The sequence below is a fragment of the Falco peregrinus genome, chromosome 6 (assembly GCF_023634155.1).
Source record: "Falco peregrinus isolate bFalPer1 chromosome 6, bFalPer1.pri, whole genome shotgun sequence".
NCBI lineage: Eukaryota > Metazoa > Chordata > Aves > Falconiformes > Falconidae > Falco > Falco peregrinus.
Genome location: NC_073726.1, coordinates 1,271,409 through 1,284,486, shown reverse-complemented (window position 1 = coordinate 1,284,486; position 13,078 = coordinate 1,271,409). Strand labels below are relative to the sequence as shown.

Sequence of the window (13,078 nt, the reverse complement as noted above, 5' to 3'; positions counted from 1 at the left end):
CATGTGTGGCTCTCAAAGTACACGGCAATGAGAATTCTTTAACCACTGTGCATGAAGCCAAAAAAAACCCACAACAAAACGGGTTTATTAATGTGCAGACTTCCCTCAAGCACTGCATTTTGATGCAGCATACACTGTAAACGAAAAAGTTATTTAAGCTATTATTAGCAGCAGAACATATATTAGTACAATTGTATATGACTTTACCTTATCAGGAAATGCATAACTAAAAGCAGCAAAAGCTATAGCTCAGATGGCTACTTAATTACTTGCTATGAATAGATCAATAAACAGCTTTGATTCTGATTTGTTTGAATATGTTAATTGAGCAATTTATCCCTGAGCAGGAATGATTTTGCAAAATGCCATGATCCCCAAGAGACAAAAAGGTGCAAACAGTTGAGTTGCTGCACTATTTTCTGAATTTTCTGTTCTCTCTGATGCAATTTTATACAAAAGGGCTAGTCTGTTCTAAGTGGTTGATTGAACATCTGAAAGTTGTAACAGAAATGGTTCAACCTAGAAAAGCACCGGTGGTCAAGGCCACAAATGTTATCCTGACCCGAGGAAATCTATAGAGGTTTTACCACTGGCTTCAATACAACCAGGATTCCGTTTCCTGAGGAATACAAAAATGTAGATTTTTTTTTTCATTTGCTTGTGTGGGCACCATAATGGAAAAATTTATATAGAAAGCTCTGTGGTGGAAGAAGCCATATGAGCACTTGGAGCGGTGCTGTGAGATGAATAAGGTGTCATATTTAGCAAATAAGGCAATCCTCCAGGGTGGGGGGAAAAAACCAAACAAAAAAAAACCCCCCGAAAGAGAAAGGTATGAAAAATTAGTTCCTTAGCTTAGAAGCTATAGACTGAAACCAAGAATACATAGCTTAGAAAGAAAATGTATTGGCCTCTTCCCTACGAACACACAAGTCATTGCTGTACTATATGTACAAACTATTACAGGTGTTATGCGAACACTGCGGTGCAATTTTTTGTTACTGTCTAGCTTAAAATGCTTTGTTGTTTCTTTCTCTCACTTAAAGAAAAAAAAAAAAGAAAAAACAAACAAAAAACCCCCACAAACAACCCATCTCAGAATGTCTCCAGAAACCTACTTTCCAGCCCAAAAAGCCGGCTTAGAAGGAGTTTCTAAGACAATTTATCTTTCCATATAAAAGGTGAAAATGTGGAAAGGTATCTGCAAAATACACCCAACCATTTCTAAGAGGCTTAAAAATGCAAATAGCTGGAACTGACTATTCCTTAAAGAAATCTTCAGTAAGTTATTATTTGTGTGCTGCTTAATTGGTCTTTTAAATCTAGAAGCTAGGGCAAACACCTGCAATTACAGTATATATTTCTTTTATTATAATATAAATACATCCTAACAAGTACAATTTGGTCCTGAAATAATAGTCTTATACATTTAGAGGAGAATCTAGAATCTAACCCTGTACTCCGTGCAAACGACGAGCTTTCTGTGAAAATTATCTCCAGCTCTGTCCCCAGGTGAATTCAACTTCTAAACACCTGCCAAAGATACATCCATATACTACTTTTTTGAAACATATGCAAGAGGGGAGCTTGTATCCATCAGCAGAATCTAATCACAATACTTCTAGTTTATTAACATGATTCAGGATCCTATATGTTAAGGCCCAAGAAAGAAGAAATCATTTTCCACTTGCAGAGTCTCTGTGCTACACTAAATTAAGCAAAATAATAGCAACAGAGACAAACCATGCATTAGAAATAGTCCACAAACAGCAGGGAGGAGGGAGAGGAGTAACAAGCATTACAGTATCTATTAACTAACGGAATGCTTATGGAAATAGGGATAAGAGGCACATGCATGCACTCTGCTGAAAGGGAAAAGAGAAATAGAAAGAGCTGTGCAGCACATCCTGCATAGGCGATGTCCCTGGAGTCCCAGAGGGAGTTGGCCATGGCTTTGGGTAGAGTGGTGGAGATGGAGCCCAGGTCGAGCAGTGAGAGACTGAAAAGAAAAAAATACATGGGGGTGTAGAGGTGGTGGTCACAGCTTACAGTGGTGATGATGAGGCTGTTGGCCAGGAGGGCAGCCATGTAGATGCCCAGAAAGAGCCAGAAGGTCAAGAGCTGCAGCTCCCATGTGTCTCCAAAAGCCAGGAGGAGGAACTGGGTGGTGCAACTCGTATTGGACATCTGCTGCCTCCAACCATAGGGTCCTGTTCATGAAGCAAACATAGTGACAAGTCAGGAAAGACTACCGTGAGCCAAGGTAAAGCCCTTTCTCTTAGATCCGACCCCGCTGCCCCACGTCCACCCCTCTGCCGTTCCTAGGAGAGCTCCCTGCAGAGCCGTGGCTGGAGCTGTGCTGACTGCTGGCCGAGTGTGCTGTGAGGAGCAGGGGCTGTGCCCGCTGGCTGCCCAGCAGTGAGCCCTGCTCTGCAGCAGGGGCTTCATGGGAACCCTGGGGGCAGGGGCCACTCCTGGCCTTGCACTGGCTCAGCCCAAACTGCTCCCAGCGCAGAAGGGCCTGTCAGCATCGGCTCTGCCCGTGCTGAGCAACGGCCATGGCCAGAGTCAGGTCAGGATTTTGTGCTGTGCTCAGGGAGAGCAGGGTGAGTGCTGAGAGGCAAGGGGACTGTCTGTGCCTTAGGGCAGTGTGAGGGAATCTGGTGTGTCCCTCCAGCTCCTTCTCAGCTGCCCAGCTCTGCTGGATGAGGAGGTACCAAGGAGCCTGGAACTTATGAGCTAAAGGCTGTGATAGCTTATAGAAGAGAGAAAACTTGTGTATTTTCAGGGAAGGCATCTGCATGGTAGGGCACAGTGGGTGGTGCCCCTATCTACCCTGTGTTAGTGTTCTCCTCAGCATTCCTCCACTGCCCCAAGCCCCCTCTGTCCCTATGTCTCCATCCTGCAGCTTTCCCTGCCAGCAGCTCTTTCTCTGGCCCCATGGTTCTTCCCTGCCAGCGCTCAGAGAGCCCAGCTCAGCCCCTGTGTGCCCAGCTCTGCCCTGCAGCCGCTCCCTGTCTGCATGCCTGAAAGAACAACAGGTCACCCAAACCCTGATGGAAAAGGAAAGGATATTTTGATGTGGAAGCTAGTGGGGAGTGAAGGCACTTGCTGAAATTCCTGGTAAACCTGTGTAATGCTTTAATAGTCTGTGCCCCTGGTCTGACCTCCACAGCTGAGTTTCCATTCCTAACAAGCCAAGACACAGAGAAGTGGACACACAGATTCAGGAAAGCACAGAGTGAAGCAGGGAACCCCTGCAATGAACATGCTCATGACACGTCCCCTTGGAAATGACCTGGGCCTGAGCTGGGGTTGTGAGTACCTCTGACCCATGCAGCACCCGATCACCAGCACAAGGACCTTGCCCTCAGTAGGGTTGCTCCTTCCACCCACAGCTTCTCCCCACAGCCCCACGGGAGCTCCTGGGCAGGCTGAGAGCTGCCCCTGGCAGGCGGCAGAGCCCCTGCCCCAGCACACAGCCCCCTGGGCTGCAGGGACCCTGCTGGCAAGGACAGCCCTGGGCACCCCTGCCTGCACAGCCACCTTCACAGCCCTGCAGCCGGCCCTGGCACAAGGCAGCCCCAGTGGGACTTCTGGTACCATTTAGGAATATTTTACATACCCTGTGGTTTCACTTTGTCCGTAGGAGTCTCTTCAAGGCAATTCTCACTTCCTTATTCCTCAGGCTATAGATGACAGGGTTGAACATGGGAGTCACAATTGTGTAAAACAGGGCAAAGTATTTATCAGTGTCTACGGAATCCTTTGACCGTCGCTTTAAGTAGACGACTGTGGCTGAGCCATAGAAGAGCATCACCACCCCGAGGTGTGAAGAGCAGGTGGAGAAAGCTTTGTGTCTGCCCAGAACCGAAGGCATTTTCAGAATTGCCCTGATAATTGCAATGTAAGAAATAAATATGAAGGAGGCAGGAAGGACTGCAAATACCACGATGATGGTGTACAGCATCACATGGTTCCAGAAAGTGTCTGCACAAGCCAGTTCTAGCAGGGGGGACATCACAGAAAAAGTGGTTAAGGTCATGGGATGCACAGAAGGGTAAAGTGAACACCTGGTAGGTCTGTCCTACTTGCAGTGGTACGACAGCCACCCATGACCCCACCACCAGTCTGATGCAGAGCACCCTGCTCATGGTCAGGGTGTAGTGCAGGGAGTCACATATGGCTACGTAGCGGTCGTAGGCCATGGCAGCCAGGAGTAGGCATTCGATGCTGCCCAGCAAAACCAGGAAATACAGCTGGGCAGCACAGCCAAGGAAGGAGATCCTGCCATCTTCCCTCAGGAAACCCACCAGCATTTTTGGCAGAGTGACCGATGTGTAGCAGATCTCCAGGAAGGACAAGTTCCTCAGAAAGAAATACATGGGGCTGTGAAGGCTTGAGTCCACCACTGTGATGAGAGCAGTCAGGCTGTTCCCTATGAGGACCACAAGGTAGATTACCAGGAGGACTGTGAAGCACAGGCCCTGCAGGCCGGGCAGGTCAGAAAACCCCACAAGAATGAATCCAGATCCAACAGTGTGATTCTCCAAGCCTTTTCTTTGGGGCATTTTCCCTATACAGAGCAATCCAAACAACAGGCTCTTAGAGGATGATGATGGCCTGTCCACCATCACATACGCTTCAAGCCTAGAGAAAGACTCCAAACACCAGCATACACGTGATTGCGGGATTAGGTGAGGTTGACCAAGGCCTGCATGAATGTTAGGGAATCTAACAGGGGTTGCTTGATGCAGGGAGCTTTGTAAAGAGAGGGGAGAATGGAATCCTTGAGCCTCAGTGACTGGGTTTTGTCATCAGGAAAAAAGAAACTTGACTTCTTTTTAAAGGTGATTTTATTAAATAGAAGACCTGGTGACTGATGAGAAGAAAGGAATTAGATATATACTAGCCCCTTCAAGAACAGTCTTTCTTACACTCCTTGTCCAGGTCTTGTAAGAGCTGCATTTAACATCAGAACATGCAGAAGAGATAGGGTGAAAATGAGGATGGGGAGGAAAAGGGGGAAGATAAAGCAAGGCAAGGCTGGGTAAGGAGAAGCCATCAAAACAAAGCAAGGCAGAGTATGACTTGATTCTTAGACCTGAGTGAAAGACATGAATCCCAGCTCTCCTCACATGTAAGGGCTCATCCCCTGATGCTGTGTCCACACACTCAAATATCTGGGAGGCTCTTTTAAATCTGAATCATTCCTTTTTGCATGGTGACATGTGAATCTCCTCAGAAGTAAAACACAGTTCTATCTGCCAATGAATCCAGTGACATTGATGCATCCGCAGAACATCTTAGGTAGGTAGATAAACAGCAGCTGATGCATACATCACAAGTTTTCAGGGTGCTTAAAGACATTTTTTGCAATCAGTCAAAATGCTTCATGCAGTTTTCAGTCATACAGAAGAGATTAAAAGTGGGTGACCTCCCCACAACACCCAGTTTTTCCTGAGTAGGTCATGCTTTTAGAACTTCTGGAGTCCTGAATCATTTTAAATTTCTGCTCTGTCTCCTGGATTTATGACAGCTTACAAAACCAACCGAGGACCCATTTGCTCCAATCCCAGCCCTGCAATGCTTCCCAGTCCCCTGCAAGCTCTCGTGGAAGCAGAGCAATGCTCTTGTTGTCTGAGGAACGGAGCCTTCCCTTTGCGTGTCCTACCTTTCCCAGAGCGTAGACTTCTCACTGGGCACACTTGAAGGGTGTGAGCTACAAGTGAGCAGCACCGCAACCGCAGATTGCCTCTTACGAAGCAGAGACTCAGCTGAAAGATGTTGAAGTATCTCAGTTGGACATGGGGAACGAATATCCTCTTCCAGGCAGAAGACTGAGGATGCTGGCTGTGTCTCTCCAGCTGTCACTAACGCCCTTTGAGAAGTCGTCTTAAACTCTGACGTATTAATGATGAGAACAGCAGGTTAGAACACACGTAATAAAAGCATTCAAAACAGCCAAGTGAAAAACACGGGGTGGTTTTCTCGAGAGAAAATTTTCATTTCACAAAAGCATGTCATCCTAAGAGTTTGATTCTCTTTCCAAGGTATTCCTGCCTTTTCCCTCTGGGTTGTATCTATCTCACAGAGGTGCCATTCAAAATTTCCCGGATAAAATTAGAGTTCACATGAGAGAAATGTCACCATAATTGTTTTCTAATCTAACTCCTTCTATAAATGCACAGAAAAATGCAATGCTTTTCTTAAAAAACAAACAAACCACACACCCCCCAACAACTAACAAACCAACAAACAAACCAAACAAGACCTGTGAGATACCAACATCTATTTTAAACAAATGCTTTAATTCAAAGCAACCCTTCACAGGCAGATTATCCACATACCAGCATGTCCTGCTTGTTTCCAAAGTCTTCAAACATACAGACTATTCTTTTCAATTCTCAGATGTCTCAATGCTTCGCAAGATCACAGTTCAGGAGAGCTTTGCTCATAGGAAACTGGCAGAGTACTTCTTCCATGGTGATTGTCTCACGGGCAGCATTTGTCAAAGGTGAAGGAAGCCCATTCCAGTGAGCCCAGCCATGCTGGACAGATGCCTGTGGCTGCTTTTGGTGCTGTCCAGTATAATTACATAATTTCAGGACTTTAAAAAGTAGAAAAAAAAAGAGACATGTAGTTTAGGTGCTAAAAGTGCCAAACCTGTGGAAGGAAGTTAAACCAAACCAAAGAGAAGGGAAGCAGAAAATAAATCCATTCAATCTGTGCAGGAACAGAAAAGGCTTCCCTGTACCTCCACCTCCCTGGCTCCAAACCTGTGACTGCCCCATGTTATCCTCGAGACCGAGTTGGCCATGAGATGCTGAACTCTGTTCTACAGGAGAAATGAAGATGTTCTTCAAGAGCGATGCACAAAGGGAAATGAACTGAATTTGCGATGGGCCATGAGATTTTTTTCTCTGATGTGAGCAAATCTACGTCTGAAGGGGAGCATGCTAAGCTTCCTGGGCATTTAGCACTGAGAAAGAAAGGTGAATTTTCTGATTCCCAGTTAACAGAAACCTCTCCACAAAGAGACTCAAATGGTAATGGAAAGGCCCAGCAGGTCACTTAGCTCCTTTTTCCTGATGAGGAGGGTGGCATTCTTGATTAGTTTTAGTATTCCTTCAGCTCATTCTATCATGTTGGATACCTGTCTCAAAAATCAACCCACAACATTCCTTCCATAATGACTGTCCTGCTGCTAAGCCCCACACAGCTCCCCCCATGATGGGATGGGGAAAAGAATTGAAAGGCTCAAAGTAAAATGTTCTTGTGGTTAGTGCCTGTTTAGCCTTTGCCTGTTTTGTTTTCATCATGCTGTCCTACGTGCAGATCATCAGGGCCATGCTGAGGATCCCATCTGAGCAGGAATGTCACAAAACCTTTTCCACGTGCCTCCCTCACCTGGCTGTGGTCTCCCTCTTTGTCAGCACAGGTGCGTTTGCCTACCTGAAACCCCCCTCCATCTCGTCCCAGTCCCTGGATCTGATGTTGTCAGTCTTGTACTCAGTGGTGCCTCCAGCAGTGAACCCCCTCAGCATGAGGAACCAGGAGCTCAAGGGTGCAGTGTGCAAACTGATGACTGGATATTATTCCAAACATGAACCCATTGCTCTTCTGCAGAGCTGTCATCATGGAAATCATTACAGACCTGGGTTGTGGTCTGTAATTATTGTTGATGTTGGTGTTGTGTTACCTGTAATGATGTCATGTCCCCTCTCAGTCACTGTTATCAGTGGTACAGAATCCTCCATGCAGGCAGTTACTAGCTGCATCCCTCAGTGACCAGCACTTGGACCAACACTGTTGAACATCTTTCTGATCCCCCTGTATGCTATGACTGTGTGCGCATTCGGCACCTTTGTGGACGGTACAAAACTGGGTGGAGGTCTTGAGCAACCTCCTCTAGTTCACTATGTCCTGGGCAGGTGAGCCAGACAAACTGTTGTTTAGGACTCCCTTCAAGCATGAGTTACTCTATGATGCAGTGAATCATCCCCTTGAAAGGTTTTTGAAGAAAGACTATGCTGAGGGAAATAATAAAAAATAGAAAAAAAGGAATGAGTGGATATAGAAAATATGTCAATACAAATATAGGATTTTATTTGAGAATATTTCTCCACTCAAATGGTTTCTAGGGATTATATTTGATAAATTTGATAAAACAAACACGCTTTTCTCTGGTCAGGTCCCAGGCCAGAAGGATCGTGATGGAGGAGTATGCTGTTAGGAACTCAGTTATGCTTACAGAAACTGCTAATGCAGAAGGAAGTGCATGGCTGTGAAGGGGGATGTGAGGTCATTTCATTCTTGGGAGGTGCCAGGCCAGCCACAGGAACGTGGCTGGGACAGTCCCTCGGCCACTGTACCCCCTAGGCCTTCTCCAGGAAGATAGGGATGCCATGTCCATTTTCTTGGGGACATGACATGACAGCAGCAGGCATGTGGCTTGGTCATGTCTCTGGGAGAAGCTGAAAGGCCAGAAGCAGTCATGTGGTATAGAAGACCATGTGCAGGTTTCTTCTCAGTGGTGAGGGGAAAGAGCACGAGAAAAGGCTAATGGGTTGGGTTCCATGCTTAAAGGAGGGTTTCTGCGATGGACAAATGTAGGACAAGGCCTCAAGGACAAGAGTCCAAGTACTGATAGCCTGATGAATAGAGACTTGTTAGAACTTGTAGGGCACAAGCCCTGGGAGCAAAGGAACCAGCTAACTGCAGACCCCTGAGCCGTCACAGTTGAGGAGGCAACCAGACGGACAGAGAAACAAGTAGCCAGATAAGGGAACGGATGGCGCCAATATGTAATCAAGAAAGCCGTGTAGAAAGAAACTCCCTAACTTTGGAATAGAAATTATTGCTATGTCAAGATAAACTAGTAAGTTCCTATTGTTCTAACGGCGTGCCTTAAATATCAACCAATCAGTGTTTTTTACGCTTAAGATTTAACCAATCAGTGTGTAATATGTAGAAGGTAGAAACGTATATAATTGTAAGAAAATCACTAATAAATGGACATTTGCTTGCATCAAGCTGCGTCCCGTCTCCTCATTCGCCGCAAATTGGTGACCCCGACGTGATGCGTTTAAGGATCTAAAGTGAAGGGCTCTCGAATCGCCTATCTGAGCGACATGCAGCGAATCCCACAGAACTGTGAATGATCTGCTGAAAGGAAGCAGGAGCCGGCCAGAAATCCCTCCGGAGTTGAGAGGTGAGCTGTGGGAAATCTGTAACGGGGAATCAGGGTTCGTCCCCAGAAAAAGACGTATATGGACTCATAAAGGGTCTTCTAGTCAGATCAGGGAGTCTGTGCCTCAGTCTCCTCAAATGGTGACCCCTATGGTGGTGTTCCGAAGCCTTGGAAGAATAAGGACGGAACTGGTCGGTAAAAAAAGACAGCTCGTGGAAGAGGGCTGCGTTCCGGAGGAGACGGCTTGGCTGAACGATCGTCTTGCTGTCTGGACCAGGCGGACAACCTAAACCCCGAGGATAACACATGTATGCATCGAGACAGGTGAGCAGCCAAGAAACTTTAGAGACTTTGAAAGAATGAAAGTGTGTACATACAGCAGCCAATTGTATGATGCTGCCGCGGAGGGGAACACCGTGTCGGGAATGCATTTAACATCTTGGTGGCAAATTCTGACTCCTCTTTGCCAAGTGTGGACTAATTCTACTAACGGTGCTAAACCAGAGGAAGCTGTAAATTCCACCGACAGCGCGACTCTTCTCAAGACACCGTCAGCGATGGCGATTCTGTCCACACCTCCTCTGCCCCCAAAGCTTCTGTCACTGATTGCAGCGACCCTCACAACACAGGACCAAGCACGGGAACAGGACAACTCGGACAATGATTCCATTGACTCTGATAAACCTTTTGATCCAGGTCCTATAGATCTGGAAAAGGAGCTAGACCTTTCCCCCACCCCCTCGTCTCTCCTGATGCATTGATTGTATTTTGGGGAGGGTGAAAGGGGGTCTGAGGGACTGGTGGCAGGAATGCAAGTGGGAAACACTTCAGTGATGGGTTTTGGGAGTCGCTATGGCATGTTCAGTATTTTGTCAGACAAATCAACCTGCAGAGCGGCAGCCTGTGCAATACGAGGCTGTTAAAGAGTTAAGCAAAGCAGTGCGGGAAGGGAGGATTCATAATACATTTGCTGTGTCCCTTCTTGAAGTGATGGCAGAGCCTTATACACTCACACTGCATGATTGGAAGTCATTGCTTTGTATGGTACTAACTGATACAGTATATGATGTGGTTATCTGATTTTTGTGAGCTATGTGTAGTGGCCTTGACTGAAAACCTTAATCGGGGAATTGCTGTTAACTATGAGCAGTTGGCTGGAGCAATTAACTGTGCCGATTCTGTGACTCAGGCAAGGTATCCCAGGGACAGCTGTTTGCAAATGAATGAGATGGCTATTAAGGCAGTCAGGATGGGGGAGTCTTGCCACAGTCTTGCAGGGTCCTAGAGAGTCACTAACTTTAATACTAACTTGATTGATTGGCTTCAGAATATTTTGCAACAAGTCGAACATCAGGAAGCTCAAGGGTTGCTTTTAAAACAACTAGCTGTGATGATGCCAATGAAAATTGTAAACGGGCGACTTTCACAATCGCAACCCCAACATGTGTCAAATGATTGTAACGCAGAACTCACAGCAGACTGTAATTCTCAGGCTGAGTTCTGGAATGCAGCATAACAGATTTTTGCTTCTCTAATCTCTTCTGTAAGAATAGTACACGCTCTTAACTTGCTTAGTAAATTAGGCTGCTAGCTTGCTAAACAAAGTAATACTACAAATACTATATTTTTTTCTGGCTTATTAACAGATGTTGATTCTGTCCATCATATGTTGCTACAGAACCGAGTTGCTATTGATTTTCATTATTAGCACAGGGAGACAAGTGTGAAGACTTTGATAGGATGTGTTATGTGAATCTGAGTGACCACTGTGAATTAATTTACAAAAGTATACAAAACTTAAAAGCCTTAAAACAAAGATCTGCAACAGAGCCAGGGGCGGGATGCCTTTGGTCTCTTCTCACGGCTGGGAAACTTTGGGCCATGACTCAATAGTATTACAGGATTTATTATAATTATCTTTAACCACCTTATTGATGTTTGCCTTATGTCTCCCATACTTTTTTTTTTTTTTTTTTCCTGTATTCAGTGTTTAGTTGATTGTAACATAAATCAGGTCATGGTCACCCAGCTACACACAACCTTTGCCTTGTCGCAATTAACAAGCAAAAAAGAGGAGGATAGAGAATGTCTGAAGAGAGATGTAGGAGAGGAAGCTGGAGAATATTTGACCTAACAAGAGATGAGAGAACAGCTGGGTATTGTGAAGGAGACTAGGAAAGATAAACATGGTTATCTAGTGTCTAATAGGTGTCTGCATGCTTGTAGTGATACATAGCTATGTAACTGCATGAACGATTCCTGCCCTGAGCCTGGTGGAGCATACAGCTGCGGTTTGTGTCTGGGCTCAGAGATGTAAATAGGGGCTTCTCTGTTGTGGTAAAAGTGTTTCTCTTTGCATAAAAAAGAGAAGGAACGAAGGGAATGACCCCAGAGGTATGTTCAGAGAAGGCATGCGATGTTCTGAACTTTTTGACTGAACCAGTTCTTGTTTGGTGTGCCCTTCCACCTATGTATAATGTTAATCCAAAAGAAGCTGATATTGTTTACACTTTGAATGTCGATAATTGTCTTTCTGTGGATGCTAATGTAGTAGGAGGCTATGATGGGAACGTGTCGCACGGTTCTTCTCTTATCCAGAGTAACAGCAGGGAAAGCATTAAAGAGTTAAATCACCTTGTTTGGTAGGCAGTTAAGAATGTGAGTCAAAATTGCCACTGCTTCTTGTTGTTGGTTCAAGGACATGGCTGTGAGGATTTTGATGGTATGTGCTGCGTGGATTTTAGGCGCCCCATTGCAGCAACATGTTATCAAAATCTGAGAAAATTTCAGCCTTTTTTGGCATCCATTCACTCAATTGGCAGTATTGTTTGTTTGCTATTACCTTGGTTGCTGTCATGTTTGCAAGGGCCCTGCAGAACATGGCAAACCTGGTACTAGCTGTTCAAAAACAAAAAGGGGAAATTGTAAAATTGTACAGAACAAAGACAGTGGGTTATTTTGACATTGATAATGTGTCTTAGTTGGTTTTTTATTTGTTCTATTACTTGTGCCTTGTTTTTGCTCGGTTTCAGGGGTTCTTTTTTTCAACAGGAAGGGGGAGATGCAGGAGCGGTCAGGAAACTAGGACCATGCGTGGCAATGAGTTAGCTGAGGGGAATGTGCTCGGGCTTGTCTAGACAACAATCAACATGATGAGCTTGTCTAGACAGCAATTAACATGATGAGGCCTGTTTGCAGAGCACAGGGGAGCGGGAAACGGATGGCGCCATAGTTGGCTCCAAGGAAAGGCAACACCTTGCTGTTAATTAGCTGCCAATCAGGGATTGCCTAGTATGCAAGGCTTAGCCTCAGGAACCAATTGGTTTAAGACGCGCAGCCTTTGAAAGTGTATATAAAGTTGTGCTCCTGTACAATAAACCGACATTTGCTTGCATCAAGCTGCGTCCCGTCTCTTCATTCGCCGCAAAGTTGTATGAAGTTCAACCAGGAGAAGTGCCAGTTCTGCACTCGGGTCACAACAAGCCCACACAACGCTACAGGTGTGGGGCAGAGTGGCTGGAAGGCTGCCTGGTGGGAAAGTACCCAGAGGGTGCAGGTTGACAGATGGTTGAGCATGAGCCAGCAGTGTGCCCAGGTGGCCAATTTCATCCTGGCTGGTATCAGAAACAGTGTGGCCAGCAGGACCAGGGCAGTGATCGACCCCCTGTAGTCAGAATTGCTTCCCTGTACTCGGCACTCCTGAAGCCAAACCTCGAACACCATGTTTCTGTCTTGGACTCCTTACTTCAAGAGAAACCTTGACGTGCTGGAGTATGTCCAGAGATGAGCAACAAAGCTGGTGAAGGGTCTGGAGCCCTGGTATGTTGAGGAGCAGCTGAGAGGACTTGGGTTCTTTACTGTGGAGAAGAGGAGTCTCAGGGGGGT

At 45.9% G+C, this 13,078-nt stretch overlaps 1 protein-coding gene across 1 annotated transcript; it reads right to left on the bottom strand.

Moving 5' to 3' along the window:
* Positions 1-3,634: 3,634 nt before the first annotated feature.
* LOC129784722 (olfactory receptor 10AG1-like) lies at positions 3,635-4,568 on the bottom strand. Its single transcript, XM_055807748.1, is given in 2 exon segments — positions 3,635-4,010; positions 4,012-4,568. Coding segments are annotated over 2 exon segments (750 nt in total). The 5' UTR covers positions 4,386-4,568.
* Between the last annotated feature and the right edge of the window lie 8,510 nt (positions 4,569-13,078).